The sequence below is a fragment of the Ciconia boyciana genome, chromosome 6, assembly GCF_034638445.1.
Source record: "Ciconia boyciana chromosome 6, ASM3463844v1, whole genome shotgun sequence".
Lineage (NCBI taxonomy): Eukaryota > Metazoa > Chordata > Aves > Ciconiiformes > Ciconiidae > Ciconia > Ciconia boyciana.
In genome coordinates, this window is record NC_132939.1 from 70,243,645 (window position 1) to 70,260,164 (window position 16,520).

The window sequence follows — 16,520 nt, forward strand, 5'->3', positions numbered from 1 at the left end:
TTGGGGTTCAATCATGCTAGATGCTTTACAAATGCAAAGGATGTATCAACACATGCATTGTCCTTTTGGATCAGATGTCACGTCTGTCCTTAACAAGAGCCAGCAGGAGACATTTCAGAAGGGTGCATAAAAAGTGTTGCAGTAGACAGATACATGGTAGTCTGCCCTCCCATTCCAGAAAAATATACCATTTTATGTCCTGAAGCATGAGTTTTAATAATCCTTCAACAATATTTTGTTATAATCATCAACTATTATAATTGCTCTGGATCATCTTGTCATCTTTATAAATGCCTACTCCATTTTTTAATCATGCTGGACCAAAAAAAAAGTGTGGCGATGAATTACACAGTTCAGATTTATGCTGTATGTGGGTTTTAGCCCCAGAAGTTTACAAATAAATACAAGAGAGAAGAAATCCATTTTAGAGAGAGGATTAGGCCAAAATTTCAGTTTTCTGAAAGTGCAAAGATCTAAGACAATTTGCGAAACACTGGGATCAATGCGAGGCTGGCACATGTATATTGTTAAAAATGGCGCTTTCTGCCCATTCCCATCTGTAGGCTCCTGATGCATTTGTAAATCTTCATCCTAAAGGTAGGACTGACGTCACCCATTTTCTGCCATCTAAATCTTACTTGTCTAGGTTAAACTAATCTTTGGGCTCTGTCTGCAGTCAGCAGAGAGACAGATACCACAGGGGAAGATTCTTGCAAGAAGATATCTCAAGGCAGATAAGAGGAATCGCCTTTTGGCGGTAGCTCTTGCTGTCATTGAAACTAGAATAGGGAGAGATCTCACATGACAGTGAGCTCCATTTCCCTAGCTCAAACAGGAGCTAGTCCTAAACTTTTTGTCTAACAAGTGTTTGCTCAGAAAATCTGGATGAGAGAGAGATGCAGCAGCAACCCTGAGCAGCCCAGTCCAGGGCTTACTCTACCTGCTGTTATGTGGAGTTTTGTCGTTGTGCCTTCGTTACTCCTTTCTGTGCTGCAGCTTTGCATTCCCAGTCTGTGGGGAGAGGCAGCTGTTTGCAGCTGCATTGCTGCAGCATCCTGTAGGGAGTAGTTAGAGGTGTTCCTCTGGTTTGGGAGGGGAAAGCATTTCTGGATGGAGTCAAACCGAGGAGCTATCCAGTAAAGCAGACCTGAAGAAGCCCTACATGCTGTTAATTAACCCAAGTCAATTGATACAGGACTTCCAGCAGATGACTAAAGTTGTGATTTAGCCCTGTTCGTTTCCACATCTAGGGTCCAGGCTGACGTAGAGAAGTGAACATAAGCACTCTCTAACTTAGAGCTAAAGCCATTTTTCTGCCACCCCACCGTGTCTGAGCACATCTCTGGAGTTATCGAGGATTTGGGATTTTTGCCATTTGCCTCCGTCATTCCCTGGATAACTCTCCCTGCTTCTCTCTTTTTCTCTCTCCCCTTTCCTTGCTGAAACAGCCAGTCAGAGCTGTGATAAGAAACCATGGGTCTCCAGCTCGTGTTTGGTACATGAGCAGATGGGTGTTGACTACCACCTTTCCCCATCCCTGGCTGGAAGGAGGAGAGGTCAATGTTGATTGCATTGAGAGTGGAGGTTGCGCTCTCCGAGATGGGCTGGTGGTGGGGCTGTGCGTGCTTCAGTGGTGGAAGGACAAAGTCCAAGTGACCACCAGAAAACTTCCAGTCTCTCCATTCCTAGGCCAGAATTTGGCAACGTGCACGTGACAATCAATCAGGCAAGTGGTGCGGTAGACCCAATTCTATCCTCAGCTACACTATAAAGCTGAAAATAAGAGGTTTTGTGTTATTGGTGCATTGCGATACGGTGCGGATTATGTATAGGGTTTCAGGCAGAGAAATATCAAAATAATAGCTCATTGTTGCTGTGGATTCATATTCTATTCATAGTAGGTATTTGACCCTTTATATGCTGCACTGAGTTTCATTTGCTGGAAACCTTAACATCCCTTCTGAATTTCTTAATATTCTTTGGTTTAAATCAGGCTTTTAATGGTAGTAGTAGAGTGTATTGCTGAATTTTTGTTTGTGTTTGTCTAGCGGGATAGGTTGTAGTTAAGTGAAATGTGTGGTGTAAGCAAAGAGAAATTGCTGTCTGCAAACCATAATTTTCATGTACTTACTGTTTTGAGTGCTGTGATGAAAGGGATGTATCACAGCGTTTTTATCACGTCAGCTGCTGTCTTTGTCTCTCTACCTGAAGGATGGTGAAGGGCCCCCTTTCATCTGGAGGATTATGAGGCCGTTATGGTAAACAGCACCACCAGGTTGGGTTGACATTGTTGGAGCTTTCGTCTTTTGTTCTAAGTTTTGAAGCATTATTTGTGGTTCTCTTGTTCCCTGTCTTGTGACTTGATGTTAAGTGAGAGCAGAGAGCAGCTCCTTGCCAGAGTTGTTCAGGAGAAATCATTAAACTCGGGAGAGAGGGAAGGAGAGAGAAAGAGGGGCCAGCTGAGTGCTATCCCCTGGTTGGTGATGACCCTGCAGGTCTGGAGCTCAGTTCTAGTTGCACAGTGGGTACCTGGATCCCTGCGTCTGCCACCTTCACCCAAGCAAAATCTACTTAAGCATGAAACATGACATACTGCCCAGTTCTACCTCTAATCCCAAAACAGGGGTCCATCAGCTGATGAAAGAATTATGAGGTCAGAGGATGTGAGCAAAGAGACACTGACACAGTTAGTGGGCAGTGCTGACTTGTTTTCTGTTTGTATTTTTAGCCATGCACCCAGTTTCTTCACCTTTAAGTTGGTTACATGAACCTAGGGATTTATGCTGGGAAGTATCTGCAGGGTCCCAAGCCAGGAGGAGCTGGAGAAGGGGACTTTGCTTGTAAACCTCTGCTCTCGTGCTCTCTTAAAGTGTTTCCCTGGCTGGGGGTTGCCTGTTCTCTCTGTGCTAGGACAGGTATAAATGAAGTGCTTCCCATCTGTGTGCTACAGCCTCTAAATGCAGAGGAAGCTTAATTCCTCTTGGGTGAGCTCCAAATAAAGGAAACTCTTATTTTATAGTTGACTCTTGTATTTGCCTTTAGTGATTAGTGTTATTATATTATTCCTTTAATATTGAAATAAGATTTATATATAAAGCAGAACACACAAGAATATATCTCTGTAATAATGAGGACAGTGATATGATTTTTGGATGTAACATTTTTATTTCCTTTCATTTTTTATTGTCATGTTTTCTGGTATTCTTTGCCCAGAATTTCAATCCTTCACCTTTATGCCTGTGTTTATTTAGTACCGCTGCTTTTTCTGTACTAGCAACATGAATTTATATATTGGCTCATTGCTTATGCGGTTTAAAGTATGCCTTCAAGCAAAGCCTGAATCCAGCAAGGGTGTATCCCTCAGTGCAAATGACAGAGGATGTCACAGCTCGGATTGTGATTTTAAATTCCAGCATCTAAAATGGATTGCCCTGCCCTGTCCCTTCATACGGAACATTTCTGTTGCTCCTCTTACATCATATGCAAATATTTCTTGGGGAAGAAGAGGCAAGAAGAGAGAATGAAATTTAATCGCTTGCTTCTCCTTTCTGAGAGCAGCATCATCTTTCCATTAGCCTGTGCTGCAATGTGGTTCGGCTGGTTTGGTGGTCCTGCCCGAACAAAGCCCCTGCAGCTAGTTATAGGATATTGTATGGAAATAAGTAGGGACCCAAGTCTGCACCTCTCCCGCGTGTCTGTGAGGAGATGGGGCCATGGCCACACTGTCTGCTGCTGCTGTGAGCTGCAGGTTGCACAGCCCGTACAGGGGAAAAAAGCGTCTTTGCTGGATTCTTCAGTTTCTCCTTGTGCAAGGAGATGTTGTCCCGAGGGAGATGACTCTTCCTGATTCAACAGACCCAACTCAAACTCTACAAATTCATCTCAGTTGGCAGCCAAGTCCCAAGGAGTTCATCAGGGAGGTGGGTGGATTAAGAGAGCTGGTTTTCAGTGGGTAGGATCTGACTTGAAGAGAACAACATGCTTTCCATGCCAAATAAGAAGATTGTTACTAATTCCTTTCTTCCAGGGTTTAAAATCCAGTGTGCTGGCACCTGTCCCATACATTATACATTACTTCGCAAGCACAGCCGCAGGGTTGTCCATACATAAATCTTCATCTGCAGTTTGACAGCAAGGCGAAAGGTGATGACTGAGCAGGGTGCAGAGCAGGGTGAGAAATGTGGTGTCAGGAGGAGCGTTGGGATGGGGAGCACCCTTCTCGGAGGGCACGCAGTCGTGCAAAGAGCGCCGTAGCTGAAGTGCCTTTGCTCATCTCAGTTGGCTTGAGTGTGCTTGTCAGGACTGAGCAATACCGTGGACATAGCCCCGCTACACCTTTCTCTTCCTCTTGTGTTTTACAGCATCTCCTTCAATTAAGCTTCTTGTGGATGACCCGATAGTGGTGAACCCTGGAGAAGCGATCACCTTAGTCTGTGTGACGACAGGAGGGGAGCCAGCCCCCAGCCTGATGTGGGTGAGGTCTGCCGGCATCCTGCCCGAGAAGACAGTCCTGAACGGTGGCACTTTAACGATACCTGCCATCACGTCAGAAGATGCTGGCACGTACAGTTGCATCGCCAATAACAATGTTGGAAATCCTGCGAAAAAGTCCACCAACATCATCGTAAGAGGTAAGTTGAGCGGGCAAACTATTGACCTTTATCTGGGAAGATTAATTGAATCCTCATCTGACAGGATAGCAATCTTCCCATAGTGGTGTCCTATGTTTCCAAATGTATTTCCCGTAATTTCTAATAGTGTATGAGATGAATTAGTGTTGGCTTCAAATAGCCAGTGGCTCTTGTGCTGGGCTGAAACCCCTTAGCTGGAACAAGGGTGGCGTGGTGCCCCTTCGTATTGTGAAGATGCAGCAGCTCTCCCATCCAAACTGGAGCCAAATGATCGCCGAAGGACACCATGTCTTCTGGGCGTTGCCTGTGCTGGTTCCCTGCACACGCTGTCTTGGCAGTGAATGCATCCTGAGCTCCTGGAGATGTCATTACCTACTTCACCCTTTTCTTCCTCCTCATCAGCTGAACATGTTACTGAAATTAAGGCTGTTGTGCATGCTGTGAATCTGCTGCCATCAGACGACTGCTCCCTGGGTAGGAGCTTTAGATTAGTACCTATGCTTTAATTATACTAAATAGCAGGATAAATGTCTGTCTTAGGTAAAAGTAAGAGAAGAGTGCTTGCAGAACAATTACTGCCAGGTGGAAAGAAACTCTCCCCAGTTGTTTATCGCTTTCTGGATAACCCCAGGGACATGGCCGGTTGGTTTGAAGGAGGAGTTTCATTGGCTGATAGGCATCATCAGAGTGGATTAATCTACCTGAACCAAACAGTTCATCTGAAACTAATTTTCTATAATCTAATCTGTGAATGGTAGTGAAACATAAACTCCCACGCTATAGGAACTTTAAATAATAGCATGTGATTAATCATACTCAGGAGAAACTGCTGTATAAAGAGCCAGTGGTGTGAATATTTTATGAGAGCCATAACCCCTGTTCACTTCTTATTGCCCAACATATCATGCTCTTCAGCAGGATGAGGAATTAGAAGCTATTTCTGTTCTGGGGGTCAGGGAGAGAGCATTGCATCAGCCTAGGTCTGCAGGAGTTTATCAGGAGATGTCCACAGATTTATTTGTAATGTTGTATTTCTATTTGAATTTTTGACATTTGGCTTAGGGGGTTTATTGTCAAAAGCAGTCTAGTTTCAGGAACATAGCATCGATATTAATTTGCTGTGATTTACAATGGTGATGAGGTTGTGAAGGGGAGATGTGAGTGAAACACACACTCGGAATAAGCAAAGGGAGAGGAAAGGCTTTATGTGAAAAGAAACCTCGATATTTTAATTGACCCAGCAGACAACACCAGAGAGCCCAGAGGAAAAGCCAAAGTCCCTAGCTCCCTGCAGATACAGATTTCATGAGTCATAGCATAATAATAATATGCCCTCACATTCTTGTTTATAGAAGACCATGCCTATGAGATGCCTAGGAGCTGCAAGATGTTGAACAAAATATCGTTAAAGCATTTGAGGTGACTTTTTTTTTTCCTCTCTGCTATGTGGCCCTGTTAATTCTGAGAAGGGACCGCAATGAGGAACAACCCATTAAATAAATGAAGGACAGCTCCCTTCTGGCCCCAATGCATTGCTACCTGCTATGATTTTCCCCTTATTATTTCTGTTAAGGGGGAAGATCTGTCTTTTAAGAAAAAAATCTTTATTCTGGTCTTGGTTGATTTATCTTTACTAAAAGTGATGCTGAGTTTAGGAGTGAAATATGAGAGAAATTCGTATCAGAGTTTTGATTTTACTTTGTGTATATATTTCTTAGCATTTTGCCTGTAGCCCATTGCTTTTCTCTGTTTCATCTCTTTTTTTGTTGTTGTGTATCAGGATTTTCACACAGCAGCTGAGGAGAAAAGAGTATTTACTTGAAATAGTATCTAAGCGTTGCAGGAGAAGCATTTGGTAAACGGAGTTCACATCTTCTGTCAGGTGGACTACCAATCCCAGGATTAGACGATAATCCCCTAATCTTACCCAGAAGGAAATGTAAAGTTGTCTCACTGCATCATCAGGGCTCAGATGAAATTTTTTTCCTTTTAAAATTCACTAAATTTCACCGTGCATTCATCTGAACATGCCTTTATTGTTTGTGCTTCATTCCATGGATGCTACCTTACCTTCAGCAGCTCTTGATTTTTTTTTCTGGGCATTTTCCTATCTTTATGGCTGACTGCCCAAGTCTGTGACTACCCACCACACCTGACTTCGAACCCGTTGTGAATGATGTCATATGACCACCATGCATTTAATAATAATTAAAAAAAAAATCTGAAACCAGAGAGAATCCTTCAAAAAGAAACAAAGTAAATAAATGAGTAACAAAAGTAATTTATCCTTTTCGAAAGTCAGAAATTACGTGGGTCAACAAGCAATAGAGGCAAGCAGATGAGGCTGTGTTTAAAGAGCAGATTCAGGCATCGAGGTGCTGGTGTGACACTGACGTGTATTCCGGTCAGCTCTGTGCTCCTCCATCAATCTTTTCTGAGACGCTTCAAAAGTCAGGATAAATATAGTGAAATGGCAAGATGACCAGATATGACGGCTTGGGGGGATATATATCACCTGAGAGATGATGCAAAATACGCCTGCGTGGAAGTGCTGCGTAATGTGTGTGCTCTGCCTCTCCAGGGTGTAAATAACTAGTAATATGTGTTCTCCGCTTCTGCAGGTTGTAAATAACTAGTTTCTGCAATTGCCATGTGCTGCTGAAGGAGCGGTGGGATAGCAGGTGCCACTAATGGTCTCAGCGCATTGCTTTCCATTTGTTAGCTCCCAGGATTTATCTGGAAGCCTCCTGATACGCATAAGCATTTAATATGTTCTCTGTTTTTCCGCTGTCACTTGAATTCCTCCCCTTCCAGTGAGCATTGGCACAGAAGGAGACGTTTGTTCTTAAAATAAAAAACAGACTAAAGCTGCCATTGTGGCGAGGAACCCATTTAGTCATAACCTTCTTTGCATTTTTTTTTCTTTTTTTTTTTCCTTTTTCTCTCCTTTGGCCGGTATAACTTTAAAGTAATTGTAAATCCTTCCAACAAAACCAAGCTGTGTGCTTGCTCATTGGTTTGGATGAGCACGGATCGCTTGCAAAACAACAGGCGTTGCACACAGCTGCTGAGGGAAGAGACTCCCTCATACGCTGCCTCCTTCAGCAGTTAAATTAACACTTTCAGATAAAGCAACGTCCTTTAAATATACCCCTTTCTTAAGCAAGTTGTAAGCTGCAGACTCTGCCCTCATTGTCTCTGTTCTGCTGAGCTGTCGTGTTAGTGCCTTTCCCTTTCGGCTGTCAGATAACGTTAATGAAAGTTTTGCTGAGATGACAAAGAGAAATTGTTTTGAGTACCACAATGCCATTCCTTAAGAGGTACAGACATAATGCAGTATCATTCATTTCCTCCATTTGCTTTGAACAGGAGCTCACCAGAGGCAAGTCGGTGACCACGTGCTGTTTACCTGTCGGGATCTTAGTGAGAAAGTCTGTGAAATACAGCCGTTTTAAAGAATGCCATTATCAGCTTAACTGTACCCAAAGTTATTGCAAAATATTTCATTCCATCAAAGACATTGTTGTCCATCAAGGTGTCTTGGGTCAAACCAGAGAAAGAAGAAATGCTCTCTCATTTCAGCAAAGCTGGCTGCTCACCAATTCTAATTATGAAAGTTTCTTTCTAAGTATTTCCTTTAGATTAATGAGTTCTTTAAATGATTGCAAGTCTGCTAGCATTTGAGTAGTGGTGGGTGTTCTCATCAGTGGCATCTTCACATCCTGCTCTCAGACTGATGATTAGAATAGCTTCCCATAACATATTTCTAGACAAAACCATTAGAAAGCAGAGGAAGCTCTAACGGAAACTTGACTCCTCTCATTCTAGTAAAACTTGATGTTTTTATCCTTCTCTTAAAAAAAAAAAAAAGCGCTCTCAAGTAGCAAATCCAGCACACCCCCTCTGGATAAAGTTCCCAACAACCTCCATGCCTGATGTGTGCTTGCTTGGAGGATGTTCTGTTTTTCTGACTTTTCCGTGGTAGAGCAAAAAAATGTTGTTCTGATGCAATGGAAATCATTTGTCATAAAGGCTGAGATGAGGGAAATCTGTTACACTTCTTTCAGAGTTCTTTCTCACCAAAAATATTTCCGTTAATTTGCTTTCCTCGTGAATTTGTCGCTATATATCTCTGTTGGCCTCAAGTAGAGGTAAATGATAATCAGTCTTCCTATGGTTATTTTGTTAATTAAAATAAGAAGGAAACACACACACACACATTGGTGTTAAAATCAAATGCAAAACCTTGCTTACTCGCAGCCCTTGGGCCAACACACATGGTGAGATGGATACCTCTTCACGTCCCATGCACGCACGTTTATGCAGAGAGGACTTCACATTATTGCCAGGAGCTTGGTAGTTAGAGACCTTACCTGTGATGTGGCCCCAGGCTCAGTTCCTTGCCTTCACCTGGCATAGGAAACGGAACATTCAGCGTACCCGTGTCCCAGGAAACTCTTCTAGCCTGAGGATCTTTTAGACTTTGCTGTTGGAGGTTATTTTACTCCTTTAAAATTCTCTCTTCAAAGCGTATTTGGAGAGGGAAGCAAAAGGCATTAGAGGAATGGTAGTATTGGCCTTGTAATCCTTAAGATACTACATGAAAGCGCGATCATCACAATACCATACAGATTTTGGGTGACAATTGGAAATGTCAAAAGGGGCAGGAATCAAGATGATCGTATGTCTACGGCTTCTGGAAAATTACACATTTTCAACATGACTCAAACTGGGTACTCAGAATTCCGAGAGAATGGAAGAACTCCAAAGACACTGTGAAGGGGAAAATGAAAATAAAATCTCTCTCTAGCTACCAGTATGTCAATGAAGAATTAAGGGCTTTTGATGATGAAGGATGTAAGGTGGCTCCTCCATCCAGTAAGAGAGCAAAAATGCTGGGTAGCATCTTTGAAGGACACCTGTGCATCAGATCGGGAAACAGGTAGAGCCAGGGAAATGTTTTACAGGTCTTAAAGTACAGAGCACTGAAATGATTTGGAAGGGTGTCAGTGTCTACCAGCTTGGATTTGGTGCCTCATCAGCAACTTCTCCCATTACCGTCTTTAAATAGATCGCTTCGTCTCTTCCATTGTAACTGCAACATTTTTTTAGTGCCAATTGACTCTGACTGTGTGACTTTTCCCTTCTGCGAAGCGGAAACGTAGTGTTTGGAGTTAATTTTTCAAAGGGGTGGGAATCCCTGTCAGTTTAAATATAAAATAATAATTTTAAATGACCTGTGCTCAACACTAGCACAAAAGCTTTTGCTGAACAAAAAGCACGCTGGGGAAATGCATTTTAAGGCCGAGATTTCTGGAAGTACCTATTCCATTATGTCTTTAAAAACTGTATGTGAACTGTGTAGTAGTGACTGCTAAAAAGAAGGTGGAAAAAAAAAGAAAAAGAAAAGATGCAGATTGTGATAAATGACATTTTTGTTGCTTTTGTAATAGATGTAAAAAAAAAAAAAAAAATCCTGTAATCTGGTATTACTGTTGTCCCTTCTCACATACCTGCTTACCTTCTGGTTTCCTGCAATGGCTCGGTTTATCCCAGAGCTTTTTCTTAGGAATTTCCTTTGTGGGTTTAGAGCAGTTGCATTAAGTAAAGGATAAAAATAAGTCTGTCTGGTTACACATCAGCACCTCTGGTGTCACCCCTCGAAGATCCTCAAATGCTGTTAATTGAAATGTGACCAGGGCCCCCACGGGCTGATGCCGAGTGCCAGAACAGAGGCAAGGCTCACAAGTTTTATCCAAAAGGTGGAAATTGGGTTTTGGCAGCACCCGTGACAGTCATCACCCGGTGGATCACCCGACAGTTTTGCAGCTGCTGGATGCTGGCCAGCGGCCGAGCGATGTGTCCGTCTGATGCACGTGATCGTTAGCTGGCATCATCTGTGAAGGCGGGAGCGCTTGTTGGGGATGCTGCCTCCAGCATGCCAAGTTTAAAATGTTGGGGTTTTTTGTGCAACTAGCAGGAGGACCTTTTTTTCCCTCCTTCTTTTCCCTCTCTCTGTTTTCTGGGAAGGTCTCACAGCAGACTGATTATACTAGTGCTTATTTCATGGCTGGAGAAAGCCAAAGGCCTTGGCAAATATCCATACACATAAAACGGGCATTACTACACCATGCAGAAGTGATGACCACTGTTGACTTGCTAATGAGGGACTGTGCAGGCGCGTGGAGCTCCGTTGTGCGTGGTGCTGCATGGCCACGGGCGCTGCCGGCTTCGGGAGGCTGGCAGAGATGAGCTCCCTGGGGTGCTTCAGTAGGGTGGAAATTCAGCAGCCCCTATGCTGGCTTTTGGTATCCAGTGATGGTTTCCTTGGGGCAGACTAGAAAGCAAGAGTGATTTCATGAAAGTGCCAAGGTTTTGAAATTCATATTCTGGAATAGGACTGGAAGGGCCCTCCTGGGTCATCGAATCCAGCTGTCTTTATTCCAGGCCTCCATTTCATCTCATCTTATCTCTCGTATAATCTTTTTTTTGTAAAATGACCAACTCCACCTGCAGTTTCGATAGCTTCCAGCACCCTCCCAGCTCTTCCCAGGAGTCTCTTCCCATATCTCACTGCTCTGACATTGAGATCCTCTCTCATTGCCATCATAACGTCCCTGTGGTGGGTTTGCCATCTCTTGAAAGCAGCTTTGCTGTGGAGTGGCATCAGGCAAGCTCTGCGAACGCTGTGCCGGGATGGGCTTTGCCTTTGCTGAACCACCGTGGCAGCTGGGCATCTTCACCCTGCCAGGGGCTCTCCCTGTCCTCCCTCTTGTATTATGGCAATGTATTTTTTTTTTTAATCATAATCTTAAACAATTGACTTACTTAACTCTTTGTTTTAACAGCATTCACCACCTCGCTTAGTTTCTGCTGTGTCTTGTTGGACAAGACAAACTACCTTCCTCCGGTGTGGGCTTTAAACGGACCTTTCAAAAATGTTTGCAAATTCATCCTCACCCTGCCCTGGGTGAGGATGAATAGCTCTGTAAATTGGAGGCTGGTCTCCCACCCCACGCCAGCCCTCCCCGCTCACCCGCAGGAGCCAGCACGGCTGCAGGCATCTCCCCGGGGCCTCTTCCAGCTTTTTAAGCATGAGTACAGTTTAGTCCAAAAAAGAAAAAGCCAGCCAATTCTGATTCTTCCACCGAGAGATGCACCCTGTGAGTGGGATTTCAATGAGATAAGATTTTAGCCTAGAAAACCTGATCTTATGGCACATCCAGCGTGTTGCTACAGTCATAAGTTACCAGTGTGGTATCCTAAAAGTTTACAGCTCTGAGAATGAATGTGTAAAAAAGTTGAGCTTCAGAGTTTAATAAGTCCATTTATTTTTATTATCTGCAATAGTAGTCTCAGGCATGTGCGCTCTCTCCCAGACTGGAGTGTATCACGGACGAGTTCATAAAATGGTTCCATATAAAAATGTAGATGGTTTATTGATTCTTCTGCCCTTTCATTAGGACTTCCCAGAATTTTTGTCTGCAGAAATTCTATTTTTAAATAAGTTTGCTGCTCTGCAAAACATCATGTGGTCCTGTTGGGCACCACATATCTGTAGAGATATATATCAGAAGGGATTTCAAGAGGTAGTATTCATTTGATCTCTCTCCTTCTGACTTTTGCATTGTGGCTACTTCAGGTAGCCACGTTATTTCTTCACTGGGGGCAAGGAAAAAAGTTATCCTTACTGTTGGTTGGCTAACAATTATTAACGACTAATGAATGATAAATTTTTTGGCAGAGGTGTGGTGTCATAGTTTAATGTTGTATTAGATGTTGGCTGATTAATACATGATGAGGTCTGTGTAACCCTAACGACATTATCATTTTGGCAGAAAAAAATTGAGTTTTTCAAAGTTGTTTTCTCATCCTGAAGGGAGAGGAAGAGAAGAGAGGAGAAAGAACAGTGCACAGTGTTTTGTTCTGATGTTACCAAGATACTTTGATGACCTTGAAATGTGTTTTAAGGTACTTACTTGTATTGCATCAGACAGCTGTGAATGAGATTGGTAGGTCTCTGCCCAGTCTGACAAATCATTTTGGAAAGTTTTATAGGATCCTGATTAATTTTTGAGGCATTGAACTGTGGAAGAAAAACAAAGCGTTGAAGGGAAATGCATCCCATGTTGGAACAAATCCAGGATCTAACGAAATCCTGCAGTCGAATAAAGCTCTTGAGCCACACAAGAAGCAGGAGGTGGGGACAATCTGGTGTAGAAGCCTTGGAAACTGGGGATTTGCTCTAGGTTTTGGAAGAAAGGCAAGTACTGTGTGCCGAGTTTCATTTGCGGTGTGTGGGCAAAGAGTAGAGTGAAGATTTGCAATATATTCTTTTTGGGCATCCAGGAAAACTCAGCAGGGCTTTTTTTTTTTCTTTTTTTTTTTTTTTTTGACAGCTTTGGCACAAGAATTAAATTTTATAAAGGCATTGGCCCTGGAAAACACCCAGCTGTAATGTGCAGAGGATTTATAATTTGTTTGGCAAGTGCACAGCCCACTGGGGATTGTGTCAGCTTCTCTGAATTGTTTAATTTATATCCCAATTCTTGTCTGGCTTGTGATGACGCTTGTGAAGTTCCCATTTGCCTCTGAGAATGGGCAGTCTGTGGGATGGGGCAGCCCTGAGCCCACAGGTCCGGCTGGGATCACACGCAGTATGTTGGCTTGGCAAGCCATGGGACAGCATGGGATTTTGTAGCGTAGGAAATGTTTTGTTTTTTTCTCCTTTCTTCCGCTTAGGGTTTCAAAAAGTACTGAAGGACAGCTGCCAATTTGTCTCTACTGCTTATTGATCAGCCTTCATTCATTTTTTGCTGTTTCACTCTCATGGACCCACCTTGATGTGTTTGAATCATTATCTGCGTCTGCTTAAAATCAGAAATGAAAGCAGCCTTCCACTAGGCAGATGGGGCTGTGTTGTGTGCTGGTCCCTGGTAGGACACCAGTTTCTGTGCCCAAACCAGCTTTTTACTGGTGTGACACCACTGGGGCGACTCCTGGTTTTCACAAGCAGGGAACCACAGCCAGAAGGTTGTGCAGTCTCCATCCCTGGAGGTTTTCAAGCCCTGAATGACCCGGTCTGAGCTCACATCTGGCCCCGCTTTGAGCAGGAGATTGCTCTAGAAACCTCCTGAGCTCCCTTCCCACCTGAATATTTCTATGAACCTATATGTCTTTTCTCTTCTGATGATGCTTATTTCTCTTGAATATTTACTTCTAAAAGCAGTTAAAAGAGAAACCATGCTGTGTTTCACATACTTTGATCTCGGCTTCATCTATTTAATGGATCTATACTGAGTAACTTGTAAACTGAAATCTTCTTCATTACAGAGAAGTATACACCTCCCCTTCCTTCAAAAGAAAAGCAGGGAAAGAAATAGGAGCTAATTAACTAGAGCACACGTAAAAACAGACACCTGCCACATGGCATCTCCAGAATAATAAATCCTTTTCTTTTAAAAATTAAAAGCATTTATAAAAATAGAGAGAAAACCTGAAATCTCTCCACAGTATTTGCATTTAAATTGAAAATGTGAATGCATCTGGTCTTGTAAGTGCCAAATAATTACTTGATATTAAAAAGTTTGGAGATGCTCTAGTAGAAGATGCTTGACAACTTAATTATTCTGATAGCTACTGAAAGTTAAGGTTTAAAAAACTTTAAGCTAAAACCATGTTGACAGAAGCAAAATGAACTGTTGGTAAAATGCAGAGAATATATGTCTTTTTTTAGCAAGACTGTACTTCAAGTCTGTCTTTGGATAGGAAGGAGACTAAAGGGAACATGCAGGCAGCATAATTTTGCCAAAATTATCTTCCAGAGTCCTAAATACCGTATTTAAGAAATTTGAATTTTGAGAGTGGTCAATGTTGGTGCATTCTCCCCAAAAGCTCTGTGAATGTTTATGTAGTTATGCTATTTTTTAATGTTCTCCTTATGACCCAACCAAGGTGCACCCTGCCTGCTGGCTCGGCAGGCGTATTTTCTGCTGGAAAGAGTTCTCTTATGTGAAAATGTCAAATAGCATTATGTGCTGCTAATGCAGGCGAAGCTAGCTCTGTGCAGAGCTTATGGGTGATTTTATTTGATGTTAGACTGACTTTCTAATTCTGAGCAAAATGTACAGACCTCCTTTCAGAATAAGAAAGTTTCCATATCTCAGCAGTGGATCAAGCAGTTTTACAGGGTTATAGAGATGAACCCTAAGGTAAGAGAGCTTTCCCTGCTAGAGGAGAAATAAAACAACAGTATGATGCTGACCTTGGCAGACCAGAATGAATCTGAATAACAGAGTACAAAATAGATGCAACTGCCGTGTGGGCAAGCTGGCAAGACCAAGTATTTAATTCAAAAAATGCTGTGGGCTGGTGCTATGCAGAAGGTGTTGAGGGATCTACCTCATCCACTTTCTTTTCATCCAGTTTAGTATTTCTGTAAGAGAAAAAGGTGAAGTCCATGACTGGATACAAGGTGGTCATTCTAGGAGTTTCTAGGTCCTGTGAACTGGCTGGAAGACAAAGCACATGTTGGCAGATTTCCACAATTTTGTGTTTTGAGGGGTTTTATTGCTTGCTTTGGTTTCAAGAATGACCAGGAAGGGTGACTGTTCTAACTGAAAGACATTGAAATGCGCACTGATTCGGTCTGTATAGAGGATTTGCAGACTCTGCCAGGTCACATCTACCATGGCATTATTTGAGACCCAGTTTAAACACCCTAGGGAGAGTGTGATCTGTGGTGCAGGATGGTTTTCAAGATAGCTAAGAGAAAAAAAGCAAAATCTGGATGGAAAGAGGTGTCTGTTGCCTCACAATCACACTTTGATTTAAAAAAAACACAAAACAGTGTGATTATAGTAGCTGAGTGTTAGAATAGCACAAGAAATCAAAGGTGAACAGTGGAAGGAGGAAACAGAAGGACTTGCAGAAACCTTGGCATATCCAGAGGGAAGAGCTCAGGCACCCAAAGCTGCTACTTGAGCAGCTCAATTTGCTGCCGGTGTGCTGTCTAATTAGAAGTGCTCAGTGCACAGTGACAACGAGGAACTGCAGATGGAACTGTGACCTGCAGCTTTTCCTTTCTTTATCCATTATTTTAATTAGTGAGCAGCAGATATATGAGCCTTTAACCGTATATTTTAGCCTTTCTTAAATGTATCTTCTTTAAGTAACTCTGAAATAGGACTTACTTTTCTTTTTATTTTCTTTTTTTTTCCCCCTTCTGTTTATATTATTCCCTCAAAATCCATTAATCTTATTTCTCTTGCTGCTTGGAAAATTGACTTCTTAAAGCACCAGCTGGACACGGAGTTTTTATCCAACCATTTCCACAACTGCATCCCGTTAGTAGAGTATCCTACTCTTTATTGTCCAAGAGTGACACCCTGCTCCAAACCCAAAGCCACCAACACATCATGAGGTCTAGTTTCACTAGAGCAAAATTTTCTACCCCTGACCTGGCTACAGGTTGCTTCATTGAAGTACGGCATGAGGCACGTGTCCCGGTTGGATCTTACATATGTTTGGATGTGAAGCTAAGCTGAGACATTGCTTTTCCTCAAGTGTTGATGTGGCCATGATGTTCACAGAAGAATAGTGTGGCCTTAGAAAGGATTCAGTCTGTAAATGTGGTCTCCTGTTTGTTATTGGAATTTTCCATGCATGGTTGCATGTCCGTAGCAGTGCTGGGTATGATGGACGGCAGTGGGTCATCAGAAAGGAACAGACGTTATTATGTACAAGACACTTCAGAGTAGGCTCATCTGTGTCCAGGATTGATGTGTGGACTGTACAGTTGTTACAAACCAGATAAACTTTCATTATGGAGAGCTGATATCTACAAACTTTTTTACGTGGAGTTGGTTTTGCTCTTCTGTTTTAGAATTA

At 42.7% G+C, this 16,520-nt stretch overlaps 1 protein-coding gene across 1 annotated transcript in view; it reads left to right on the forward strand.

Annotated features, from left to right (window-relative positions):
- Positions 1 to 16,520, forward strand: part of MDGA2 (MAM domain containing glycosylphosphatidylinositol anchor 2) — a 389,857-nt gene that overhangs the window by 221,376 nt on the left and 151,961 nt on the right. Inside the window, exon 7 of the mRNA XM_072865499.1 lies at positions 4,362 to 4,631. Coding sequence (XP_072721600.1) covers positions 4,362 to 4,631 — 270 coding nt within the window. The remainder of the gene's footprint in view (positions 1 to 4,361; positions 4,632 to 16,520) is intronic.